The 14,097-nt window shown below is 40.0% G+C and overlaps 1 protein-coding gene across 1 annotated transcript in view; it reads right to left on the reverse strand.

Moving 5' to 3' along the window:
- Window positions 1–660: 660 nt before the first annotated feature.
- kifap3a (kinesin-associated protein 3a) overlaps window positions 661–14,097 on the reverse strand; it is an 85,253-nt gene continuing 71,816 nt past the window's right edge. Inside the window, exon 20 of the mRNA XM_083969578.1 lies at window positions 661–1,300. Within this exon, the coding sequence (XP_083825704.1) occupies window positions 1,180–1,300 (121 nt within the window). The 3' untranslated portion in view covers window positions 661–1,179. The remainder of the gene's footprint in view (window positions 1,301–14,097) is intronic.

Genomic DNA, 14,097 nt, shown 5'->3' on the forward strand with positions numbered 1-14,097 from the left:
CAGTCCACAGAAGAAAGAGAGCGTTTCATATTCCAGCAGGACGGCGGCGCTGCAGGCACATCGAGGACAAGAATAAAAATAAAAGAATAAAAACCCAACAAAATTAACATTTGTTTATATTTAAAAAGTCGTTTAAAGACGATACAACAAAAGGCCGTTGATGTTTTCACTCAAATTACATTCACATAAATAAAAACCGAGGTGGTAATCCAGAGTGCAGTGCAGACTTTACAGAGAAGAACACGACAGTCACTCTTTAATCACTTCCAAACAGCTGCGACTGCGTTTATACGAGGAAATATAAAGTTTTAATTGAAACAGGAAAATCTGTTCTCATTCTTTTTCTCACAAATTCATGTTCAATTGTTGTAGTTTCTTTGCTTTTATATTTGTAGATTCAGCTCATCCTGCTTCTACTGCTCAGTTCATTTTAATTCAGTTATAATTAAATTATAACAGGAACAATTAACATTTCTCCTCCAGTCGGTTAATTAAAGACAGATAAAGATAAATATTGATTTCCTTGTGTGATGATCAGTAGTTTATATTCAACCCCCCCCCGAACCCCGACATTCATCTGACATCAGAGCAAATTAAAGGGATGTTCAGTGTTTTTTTCTGACAGAGGTACAGTAAATGAACCACCTTAGACTGTTCGCTGCTCCTCGTTAATAATGTTTTGCGTGTTTACACTTTAGGCAAAAAATATATAGGCTATTAAAAAAATAAAAAATAAACATTCACTTTAGTAAAATCTGAGAGACGTTCAGTGTTGAGCAGCAGCTGCATCGTGACTGATTAAAGCTTGTTGCACAGCAAAATAACCACTAGAATATCATTCACTAACTCTCCTCATCATCTCTAAAGGCATCTGAACGTTTCCACACGTCTGTAGCAATAAGTTACACTTTCATTTACACTTTTAAAGATATTTTTAAAACTAAAAAATAATTGAAAAACAGTAAAAATCCTGAATGAGCTTCAATATGTTGAAATAAGACACAGCAGGAGGAGTTCTTCTTGGTGCTGCAACATCCAGACGATCACACGAGAGGAGACACAGGAAGGAAATACACGACGACACAAGTGTTGTTGAGGAGCGACGCGGGGGACCGGCGGAGGGAATCGAACCTGCGGCAGTGACTTGTTGAGTGAGACAGAGAGACGTGGTCCATGTTTCTAGCGGCAGCCGGTGGAGAAGCTGTAGAGGAACTGTTCATCAGGACGGAAACCGTAGGCGCTGATGGGACGATCGGCCGCCATCTGAGCCGCCGCCACCGAGGAGAACGAGTCTGACACACTGCAGAGAGAGAGAGAGAGATTTTACTTCATTTTACCAAACAGCACAGTTTCAGTGAAAAGCTGTAGCGCCACATTATGCAATTTATGCAAGTTGTTACATATTGCACCAAATTATTACATTTTCTATATATAAAAAAATTGCAACACTCACATTTTATAATTATTAAAGCAGAAGTAAGCGATATTTTTGTGTTAATATAAGTCTTAAATAGTTGTATCTTCCGACAGCAATCACTTCTATAGAGTGTTTGGTCTGAAACACGGGTCTGTCAGTCACTCTGCTCTGCTCTGAGCCCAGGAGAAAACTTTCCTTGTATCCTACAACCTTTATCCAATGAGGAGAGAGAACGGCATAAAGGGGCGGTCCTCTCTGTGTGTGCAGCCAAGGGATGCGCGTGAATGTGGTGACGTAGGGACGAGGACCAATAGATCCATGACGAGGGCGGGGGCTGCTAACTCCATCAGCTGACAAGACGTTATGGTGCGTTCAAGGCAACTCGTAACTCGTGTTTCTCCGACCTGTGAAGTGGTACCAGTTCGATCTGGTACGAGTTCACGGGTCAGAAGTTACGAGTGGCCGTTATAGTGACTTTCACAGGTAAAACAGGTCGGAAAAACACGAGTGGGTTGCCTGGAACGCTACAAAGTCGTAAGTCGTGACTTGAAGCTGTAATTTACAGTTTCAAAAGCCGGCCTGGAACGCAGCATTATCCAAAACCACCGGATCGCTTACTTCTGCTTTAATGCAATATGTAACAACTTGTTACAAAATGCAGTAAAGTTTATTACCTATTGCGTTTAAGAATTTTATCACAAAATGTAACATATTTTACACAATGCGGTGTTATTACATCATGAGGTGAAAATGTATTACATTATTACATAATGCAACTTAAATACATAATTAATATTATTAATAGGCCTAATAATAATAATAATAAAATCTTTATTTACATAGTCATAACTTTTCTTAACAAAGTTGCAAAGTTCTTAACAAGGAAATCAAAGCAAACAAAGACAACTGGGATCATAAAACTCATCATTTCAAACATCTACAAAGGCTTTTAGATAAAATAACACTTTAAATCTGAACTCTGGTGTCTCCTCCTCTGTGTCTCTAACCCTCCTCTCCTCCATGTGCATCTGTTTCTAACAACGAAGCCGGTGAAAAATCAATCCATGGAGCGGTGGATAAGGTTATTTATCATCTACCATGTGTATATCTGTTATCTGTTGTTATCTAGTTACAAGGCATTGGTTTACCCAGAACTAGGACTCTGGAGCTATTTAATTAAAGTAAAAATGTAGAATAACCCCGGGTAAATCCTGCTTAGTTCCTGTTTAAGAAGAGTTTTTAAAAGATGCTGAGGAATTTGCATTAATTTACAATAGGTAGAGACCTGCTCACCCTTGGTCACTAGTCTGGACAAGCAGAGCAACGTTCACTGACGTTAAGTGAGCACCCATGCAGGCACACAGGGGGTTAATAATATAATGTGAACTGCTTTAAAAGTGATCAAGACAATTTAAAGATCAATAATGACGGTGACAGGCAGGAACAGTTCATAACGCCTGGTACCAGTCAACACCTGAGCTTTATTCAATCTAAAAACTCAGCCTCTATCTTTATTCTACATGAAGCAGAACACTGAGCCGATACTGTCCAGAAACAACAGGACCACTCCCACCACACAAAAAAAATAAGGGAGGTGTCGATAAAAGGAATTTGCAATAACTCATTATTATGGTATTAACTTTGACAGCTCCAAAAAGAAATTTAAATCATGTTTTTTCCACAGAAAATATCTAAAAAAAAAAAAAACTGTTTCAAACTGGTAAAAGTAGTGTAACTGTAACTCATTAAGAAATGTGCTTCACAACCTATTAATTAGTAAGAATTCACTTCAGCTGGCCAAACAGCAATTAATGACCTGTTTGTAATATTAATTAAGTATTAATTAACAGTTCCTGTTCATAGCTTTCTCAGCTTTCCCTCTTGAAACATGAACTGTGATTCTTATGAGTGTTTTTGTTTCTCTGTTTAACCATTTATGAAATTTGTGTGTTGCTTGTTTAGTTGATGAAATGCCACGTGTGATCTGCTGCAACACAATTTAACCCACAGGGAAAATAAAATCACTACTACTAATATTTATGAAGTGTTAACAGCTGCATTATTAAAGCAGAAGTAAGCGATCCGGTGGTTTTGGCTAATGCTGCGTTCCAGGCAGGCTTTTGAAACCGTAAGTTACAGCTTCAAGTCACGACTTACGACTTTGTAGCGTTCCAGGCAACACACTCGTGTTTCTCCGACCTGTTTTACCTGTGAAAGTCACTATAACGGCCACTCGTAACTTCTGACCTGTGAACTCGTACCAGATCGAACTGGTACGACTTCACAGGTCGGAAAAAACACGAGTTACGGGTTGCCTTGAACGCACCATAACGTCTTGTCAGCCGATGGAGTTAGCAGCCCCCGCCCTCGTCATGGATCTATTGGTCCTCGTCCCTACGTCACCACATTCAGGCGCATCCCTTGGCTGCACACACAGAGAGGACTGCCCCTTTATGCCGTTCTCTCTCCTCATTGGATAAAGGTTGTAGGATACAAGGAAAGTTTTCTCCTGGGCTCAGAGCAGAGCAGAGTGACTGACAGACCCGTGTTTCAGACCAAACACTCTATAGAAGTGATTGCTGTCGGAAGATACAACTATTTAAGACTTAGATTAACACAAAAATATCGCTTACTTCTGCTTTAACCTATTCATAAAGCATTCACAAAGGAGGTTTTATTGTGAAGGGTCTCCTGACCGGACACAGTCCTTATATATGAATGAATAATATTTTATTATTGTGTCATACATGTTGGTACAGTAGTTTAGGCGCCCAAGATGGACAAGCGCGAGTTGTATGTTTGTATCTTGTAATGTGTCCACTCCTCATGCTCTTTTAAGAAACTACATGTAGGCTACAGGTTCAAGTGTCGACTTAACCAGTCAAGCAATAGCATCAATACTTGTCAGGTGTTTTAGATTTATGATGGTGTTTTTTGTCTTGTATTGTGTGCGTCTTTGTATTGTCTCCTTATAATGGACCTGAGTCCGTAATAAAAGATGATCTATCTATCTATCTATACGCCGTATCGTATGCCCAGCCCCACGAGACACCAAACTAATCACAGAGTCATCAACACGTCAGAAAAAACGAAGGAAACTAACATGAAAATAGAAATAAAACAGATTTCACACACAGATCCTCAGGAGCAGGGAGTGGTGAAATTACTGAATAAAAACACAGAGCTTCAAAGTAGTCAAAGTAAAAACTAATTATTTACTACTTAAACTACTAGTTTAAGACATTGTTATTTGAAAAAACACATAGTGTATTAAAACACAATAATAAAAAGGTGTGTGTAAAAGGTTAAAAAGGTTGTAGAGGAAAACTGAGGGGAGTTTGTGTCATAATCTGAGAGTTACACTGCAAAAACTCTAAATCTTTCCAAGAATATTTGTCTTCTTTCTTGTCAAAATGTCTCATTTCTAGTCAAAACTAATCTCTTTCCACTTAAAATAAGACTCATCACCTAAAAATTAACTTGTTTTTAGATCATTTCACTTGTTTCAAACTAATTTTCACTTGAAATAAGTAGAAAAATCTGCCAGTGAAAGCAAGTTTTTTGTGCTTGTAATAAGAAAGAAAAACTTGCTCCACTATCAGATTTTTCTACTTATTTCAAGTAAAAAATCTGCTTGAAAGAAGTAAAAAGTGTCTAAAAACAAGCTACTTTTTAATGTGATGAGTCTTATTTTAAGTAGAAAGAGATTAGTTTTGACTAGAAATGACATTTTGACTAGAAATAAGACAAATATTCTTGGTAAGATTGAGACAAAAAGTGTTACAACCACTCCTAGTCCAGATGTGCTAAAGCTGAGCTCCACAGCTGTATGAGAAGAGGCCAGTAGGTGGAGCTCCAACACCGACCATGTACACAGTGGAAACCCCCCCCCTCCTCCTCCTCTCCAGTCCGTCAGAGCGCTGCTGAGGAGAAAAAGGCTCATAAAAGCAGCTTTAATGTAATATTCATGTGGTGATGCAGGTGTTGGCCGTCCAGCGCCCGGCCCAGTTACAGAGTTACAGACTGCTAATGGCTGCGGGGGTAAACAGCCCAGCAGCCAGCCAGCCAGCCCATAATAATAAGAACTGGACATGTCAAAACACGGCGCTGTGACGAGGAGGAGGAGGAGGTTGCCGGGGGAACGCCGCCAAAACCTGGAGGACCTGGGGAGGAGGAGGAGGAGGAGGAGGAGGAGATGATAAAAGGCCTCGTATCTACACCAGTGATGGACAGAGTAAAGAGTAGAAAAAGTAGATGAGATGAACATCCCATAATATAATAGACACCCCATCCTACAGAGAGGAGGGGTGGTGGTGGTGGGTAGGGGGGGGGGGTGGTTGTTGCCGTGGCGCTGGCCCGTCCTCCTTCCTTCTCTCTCTAAAATACGAGCTGTTTGCTTTGCCCCAGCGAGCGCCGTAATGACGTGTTGTTTTTAGCCAAATCACTTCCAGCCATCACTTACACAGTTACACAGCTCTCTGCCCCCCCCCCCCCCCCCCCCTTTACCCCCTCCTACCCCTCCCTAACCCTCTCTCTCTGTTTTGCCTTTGCCCCATGCTGCCCCCCCTCCTCCTCCTCCCTGGGCCAGAAATATGTCTTTCTCCCTCTGCACGCTACGGCTGTCAGGACGGATCTAGAGCCAGGAAGAAGGAGGAAAAACTGAATCTGGGAGTCACAGAGTCACAGGCCTTCTAGTCTGGTTCCTCCTCTACCAATAGGACGAATCTCCTTGTTGTTTACAACTACTTCCGGGTAGAAAACCAGCATGAGAACAATAGTGACGGACGAGAGTTTCGCTATATACATCTCATTTTTCATGTCACTATATCACCGTTTAGACTAATCTGATGTTTGTAAAGTTTATAAAACCAATGATTGGACAAACATTACTATTTCTGTGTGCATGTTTTTGTAATTAGTCATGGTTATCATAGATTAGCCGGGCTAACGGTTAGCTACCTGTTTAACTTTAATAACTCAGTGACTCAATAAACGGTCCATGAAAAAATATTTTCTCCAGCGGATATCTGAGTTCCAACATGACTGAGCTAACTGGAGTAGTTTCATGTCGTGTCCCACAACGGGAGGGTTTTAACAGCTGACGTCCTGCTGTTAGCTTAGCTACTGCCGTTAGCTTAGCTACCGTTAGCTTAGCTACCGCTGTTAGCTTAGCTACCGTCGCCACCGGCCACTGATGCTTTCTAGACACTGTGATTGCCCCAAACTGAATAAATACAACACATAGCAACACAAAACACACACACAGAAATAGTGATGTTTCATTTCAGATTTGTCTAAACGGTGATAGGGCGTGAAAAATATGATATATAGCTAAACTCTTGTTCGTTACTATTGATCTCATTCACATTACGTGCTGGTTTTCTACCCGGAAGTAGAATGTAAACAACAAGGCGATTCGGTCTATATAGTCCATGGGCCAGAGGCCAGAATTTCACTTATCGGTACCACTCAAGGTGGCAAAGGTTACTAATAATTTTTGTAAACATATATGTCTGTAGATGATATTTTGGTATGATAACCCTTCCTGAGTCACAGCTAAATTACAATTATCACCTGTTGAAGTTAACTTCCCCCTAGGGAAAAATGCATTTTAGACGCTAGTACATATCTTGGTTTAGACTGAGGTTCAGGATATTTGTCAGTGCTTTAATACATTGTGTTTGGTATCATTTTAAAGGGGACATTCTAAGCTTTCATTCAAGCCCTCTTGTGAATATGTGTGAGACTTACAGTGGTCACCGGAGATCTTCAAACTTTTAATCATACACATTTTTCGACTATTTCTGCCAAAATCATGTACTTTCGTTTGGTCCTGTGACATCAAGGAATGTCAGAGACACAAAACACCAGCACTAGAATACTCACAGGACTCCAAGGATTCAGAAAATGTACAATATACCAATACTGCTTCATTTTGAGGGGTGGTTTTCCAGCCTTATATTAAAAGTGTTGTTTTGCTCTGACAGTTAGACCAAAGCCATTTTAGTGGGGCAGACAAGCAAACTAATTGTGCATTTTATGACTAAAGCATAAATCTTTCAGCATTTCATCTACATACCCCAAGGTTTGATTTCAGATGTGGAACCACTTGGTGGCTGACCTTTGGTGACCTTTAGGGGTCTTTGACCTCACCATTGCATTTTTCCACACTATTCTCCATTGGAAACCTATGAAAATCTGGTAAGTAAATCATTACCAACTAATTTCTTCACCATTGTGTTTAGGAAGGTGTGTAATATGATGTAATGCAATGTTGAAATTCAACTCCAGTGGGAAACCCCCTAAAAAACTACTCAAAGTTGGGGTACCCGTAACCAGATTTTTCGAAAATTCCTAAATGTTAAATTTGGCCTAAAGTATCTTGTGAGGGGTCAAACTAGGGGTTTTTCATGATTCTGAGTTGATCACAAGCATTAGTTTTACACCCAAAACCATCCTTAGTGGAAAAAACCCACTTTTCCTGTTCATCGGAACCCCCACCACCAATACAGAGAAGCCATTCCTTAGCATGGCAAAGGTTGTGTCACATATTACTACTAAATACTCAGTAATATAACTTATATTCTAGCCTTTTACTTGTAGGACATTATACAGACCCTACAGGATTTTGTGATGTCACGATTGCAACTATTAATGCAAATTCAATCATGAATTCTTTGGCCTAGCTTGCCACTGCAACTTCTCTGCAAATTTTCTGTCATAGACCGCTGTGGCTAGCTGTTTTCAGCTGTGGTCACAATGTTTCCATTACGTGTTTTTTGCGTGTCTGTGTTTTTATTACTAGTTATTGTTTTCATATAAATTAAGTTTTATGTGGATTGGGAGCGAGAGAGAAGGAAAGACATCAAGTGCACACCAGATTTCACATACCAGTAAAAACTGAAACATACACACACCCTTCTCACTCTTCTTTTTCTATTAATTGCCATGGTAAATAGGCCTAAATATTGTTTAGCAGTAGGTAGCATTAAAAGTGGGGAATTTTGGAGTTAGCTAGTGCTAGACATGTTGAAGCCATTTGCAACCTTCAATCATTGACAGACATGATATACTACTTTTTACGCCTGATACATAAGTATTATCTCCATCTAGTTTAGTTTAGTTTATTCGTTTATAAGGGACAGTGTGCAATTACATTAATCATTTAAAGGGAAAAAAATGAAAAGATGGTTGCACCAGATTTAGCTCCCAGCTAATTTCCATCTGTAGTCCCTACACATAACATAAAAGGGATAAAATACACAGAATACAAGCTACTATACAAAGGTGAGGCATAAACAGACACAGTTAGACAATGGACAACACTTAGATAATACCCAAACATGTATGAGGTAGGCAAACTGCAGCTGATCAGATGATCTAAGAAACTTAAAAATTGTCAACTAACTTACTTGTTAGTTGGCTAACAGTAAATAGTATGGTTAGTTAGCTAACTCCTATGTGCAACTGCATCTGATGACCAACTGCCCCATTAGCTATCAAGCTAGGATAACATGGTGTAGGCCGATTGTCTTCGAGAGGATTTCTGCAGTTAGGTTTAGGCTATTATAATTTGATTTGAAAATCTTTAATGTCCCCGAAGGGCAATTTGGTTTGCAGCAAAAGAGTCAAACACAGTAGATCTCACATAGCACACACAATAATACAATAAATACATACAGTCATCACAGTTTACAGTACTGTACATCATTCCCAACAGGTTTGCCTACAGCGTATTGAGGAATCTAACGGCAGACGGGACAAAGGATTTTAAATATTTGATTTGGCCTGACAAGGGAATGTAGATGGGAAGAGTCGAAACTCTGCATGAAGAGGGTGGAGAGGGTTTGCCAGAATGGCCCTTGCCCTCTGAGTGACTCTGACCTGATAAACATCGTCAAGGTCATTCAAGTTAATGCCAATTGTTTTTTGGCAGAGTTTGACCACATTCTTCATCTTATTCTTATTTGATATGCTGAGGTTCCCAAACCAACAAATCACTGCAAAAGTTAAGGTGGACTCAATAAAAGATGAGTAAAACAGTTTCTTATCTGTGAGTAAGTGAGTAAAACTTCTTATCAACATTAAAAGATATCTATAAAATAAAACAACCTCTGATTTACTTTCCTGCAGATGGCATCTGAGTTGTTCTCAAAAGACAGTTTATCATCCAGGATGGTGCCTAAATACTTATAATGGTTGACTATGTCCACAGCTGTGCCTTTGACAAAGGTTTGGGCTGTGACAGGTGGTTTCTTACGGAAATCAATTATGTCTTTTGTTTTTGACACATTAAGTTGCAGATAAGAGTCATCATACCATCTAACAAAATGGTCAAGGACCGATAAATAATAAAGATGATCTACTGTACTCAATAGAATACATTAGAGATAAGCTATTCCAGTGCATGACAGAGGTTTTCTTTAATGTCATAAAAAAACGTATATTACTACTGAATACTTAATATAACTTATATTCTACCTTTTTACATTGTTGGACATTAATCTAGCACTCGTCAATCTCATGTCAAAAACAAGGGGCCAGATCCATCCTGTGATACACTTTTATGGGACTTCAAGAAAAATATTATGTTAATAATGGCCCACCAATATAGCATTCACATGAGTCACATTACAAATCTCATAATACTGAACACACAAACATCTATCTTTTTCCATTCTTCAAAAACCACCTCTTAGAGCCTGGATGCTTGATGGAGATTGATGCTCAGTGTGTCTGCAAATTAACGGTATCGTGTTTGCAATCAATGTAGCACCACTGTGTATTTTCTGTGCTTTTCCTCTCTTCATTTTGAACAAACTTGTATAATGTCCTACAAGTAAAAGGCTAGAATATAAGTTATATTATTGAGTATTTAGTAGTAATATACTGTGACACAACCTCTGCCATGCTAAGGAATGGCTTCTCTGTATTGGTGGTGGGGGTTCCGATGAACAGGAAAAGTGGGTGTGGCTGTTTTTTTTCCACTAAGGATGGTTTTGGGTGTAAAACTAATGCTTGTGATCAACTCAGAATCATGAAAAACCCCTAGTTTGACCCCTCACAAGATACTTTAGGCCAAATTTAACATTTAGGAATTTTCGAAATATCTGGTTACGGGTACCCCAACTTTGAGTAGTTTTTTAGGGGGTTTCCCACTGGAGTTGAATTTCAACATTGTATTACATCATATTACACACCTTCCTAAACACAATGGTGAAGAAATTAGTTGGTAATGATTTACTTACCAGATTTTCATAGGTTTCCAATGGAGAATAGTGTGGAAAAATGCAATGGTGAGGTCAAAGACCCCTAAAGGTCACCAAAGGTCAGCCACCAAGTGGTTCCACATCTGAAATCAAACCTTGGGGTATGTAGATGAAATGCTGAAAGATTTATGCTTTAGTCATAAAATGCACAATTAGTTTGCTTGTCTGCCCCACTAAAATGGCTTTGGTCTAACTGTCAGAGCAAAACAACACTTTTAATATAAGGCTGGAAAACCACCCCTCAAAATGAAGCAGTATTGGTATATTGTACATTTTCTGAATCCTTGGAGTCCTGTGAGTATTCTAGTGCTGGTGTTTTGTGTCTCTGACATTCCTTGATGTCACAGGACCAAACGAAAGTACATGATTTTGGCAGAAATAGTCGAAAAATGTGTATGATTAAAAGTTTGAAGATCTCCGGTGACCACTGTAAGTCTCACACATATTCACAAGAGGGCTTGAATGAAAGCTTAGAATGTCCCCTTTAAAATGATACCAAACACAATGTATTAAAGCACTGACAAATATCCTGAACCTCAGTCTAAACCAAGATATGTACTAGCGTCTAAAATGCATTTTTCCCTAGGGGGAAGTTAACTTCAACAGGTGATAATTGTAATTTAGCTGTGACTCAGGAAGGGTTATCATACCAAAATATCATCTACAGACATATATGTTTACAAAAATTATTAGTAACCTTTGCCACCTTGAGTGGTACCGATATCTGGTCTGGCCCATGGACTAATAGATGACAGCAGCAAATGAGGCCACGCCCCCATTCGGGTGAAAACAAACTGCTGGCTTTGACTGGCGGTAAATACAAATCCCGCCGTAGTCCGTCCTGATTTCGCTATCTAACGTTAACCGGCCTGGAAACCTCCTGCAGTAGCTAACGTTCGTCAGGCAGACAGCTGTATCACCTCGTTTTACCGAAAAAAATAAAGATTTAGGGAATGTAGGCCTACCTATGTCCATAAATCCTACCGGAGAATGAGACCACTCAGGAGGCAATCGATGATTTTTGGAGACAGAAAGATTAAATATCATCTCCAAGTCACCAAAACGTCACTTAGCTTTACTGCTTTGGCTGTCGGTTGCCGCAAAACGCCGATAGCAACGGGCTAATTTCTGTTAGCCTGTCTATGGAGTTTTACATTATAGCCTACGTTAGCATTAAGCTAGCGGACTTTATGCTTAGTTGTGATACCGGCTGTGTGTTTTGAACGGCGTTTAAAACTATGTGGGTTTTGATTGAACATCTTTGATGCTTACGTACATATATATTGCCACTTAATATATTGCTTTACTCCTCTTTTTATTTTATGTAGGCCTATGCCATTTTTACTATAGGTAGGGCATGCGATAGCTAGAAAGGTTAGGCTAAGTTTTGTCTCCTCCAGGTTTTCATGCGACTTCCACCACATCCCATCATAAACCAGGTTTCTATAACAACCTGGTTCATGTTGTTATGTTCCTGTTTTTAACTGTGTCTTTGTTTTAAACGACGTATCCTGCTCTGTTCTGATGTTCCTGTTCTGTGAACGGTGCTGTAGAAATAAAGTTTACTGACTTCCTTACATCTTTCCTTCTTTCTCTGTTTCATGCGAACGCTTCATAACTTCCATGTTTCTGCTGCTGATAATCTAATAATCCCTCGACCTGTCAGGAACGTCAGGAATGTCTGGACCAGCTGACTGGTGATCAGGTCTGAGTTGGTTTTCATACAGAAGTTCATTAAAATTAAAAGGGAGTTTTTCTTTTTGTGGGTGGACGTGGCCACAATGAAATGGTGGAATTGAGATTTGCCAGCTTTGATCTGAAGATGTGAGTGTGTGTGTGTGTGTGTGTGTGTGTGTGTGTGTGTGTGTGTGCTACCTCCATGATCACACACACATGGCTCTGGTTTAGCAGCATAATAAAAACATTGGGAACACAAACGAGACCTGGACATCGTTAGGAAACCTTCAGGTGAGCGCTGAGTCTGACACTCCGACCGTTGTTCTTCACTTCAACAGGAAAAGTTTTTCCACGTCGTTCCCAGTATTTTGTATTTTTTATTCATTCTGGCATTTTGTCTTCAGCTCTTTAAAGAGTTTGTTGTGTTTAGTTTAGTTTAGTTTGTGTCGTTTGGTATTTTATTCTCCTTTTGTTCTGAATGAAAGCTGCTCGTTGCCAGACTCTGCTTCTGGCACCTTTGGCATTTTTTTTTGTTGCAGAACTGAAAAGATTTTAGAGGATTCCTCTTCTCGCTGCCCCAGTGGTGGACAGTAACAGAGTACATTTACTTGAGTATTAGATTTCTTTAGTACTTATTACTCGGTAACGCTTTACTTGAATAGGTATTCATCAGATTGACATAACACTGTCATAAACATCAATGAATACTTCTGACAGCTGTGGTTAAGTGTCATTCGGTAAGTTATGTCACTTTTGATGCAAAGTTGACATTATTTGAGATGTTTTTGTTATGAGAACTTGACATAATTTTTAAACCGGTGCATATTCTCATTTGTCCAGGTCATAGTATTTCAAAGGAGGTTAAATCGAAAGCAACTGGACTTAGTTGTTTGTCTAAGAAGACGTTTCACCTCTCATCCAAGAGGCTTCATCAGTTCATGTAGCAGCTGACCAGGCTGGGACTGGTCCAACTATCTGGTGTGGAGACTCACTATTTAACCTCTTGTGTGGGCGTTCACAAGGGTGATGATGTCACTGGTTCCCTTTTGTGCTCCAAGTGCCAACGACAGTCGTTGGAGTGACAGTCGTTGGTGGGAAGTTGGTTTTAGGGTTGCACGGTATACCGGTACTAGACTGGTACCGGGGTACTAACGCATTTAAAACGGTACCATACTGCGCTTAGATGGGACCGGTACTTTCATTCTGCGCCGCCAGCAGCGGTGACGTCGCCGCGTGAAGTCGCCGCATTGTAATTTGAGCCGCGAGGAGCGAGAGAGCGAGTCACAAACGAAGCAAGGTGCTTTTTATCATTACCGTTACAGCGCCACCTGTCCATGTGCCTGTGTTTGTGTGTGTGTCTGTGTGTGTGCGCCGCGCGCGCGAGAGAGAGACGGCCGCCACAGCCTCGTTAATAAGTTTTGTTTTTACCGCGGATCACCACTGGCTGCATGCTCTCTCTGTCTCTCTCTCTCTCTCTCTCTCTCTCTGTCTCTCTCTCTCTGTGAGTGAGTGAGCACGGCGAAGCAGCGCTAAGCAGAGATGAATTAACGGAACGATATTGCGTTGATGGGGGTGGGGGGAACAGAATCAATTTGGTCTACATATGGGAAACAATAGGTGTATGTTTGAGTAACATGAACATTTGTGTTTCATTCTATAAACTATTGATAACAATTTCTCCCAAAAATTACAACTGGTCAAAATAACAAAGAAAGATGCAGTGTTTTCAGACCT

The sequence above is a fragment of the Trachurus trachurus genome (genome assembly GCF_905171665.1).
Source record: "Trachurus trachurus genome assembly, chromosome: 4".
Lineage (NCBI taxonomy): Eukaryota > Metazoa > Chordata > Actinopteri > Carangiformes > Carangidae > Trachurus > Trachurus trachurus.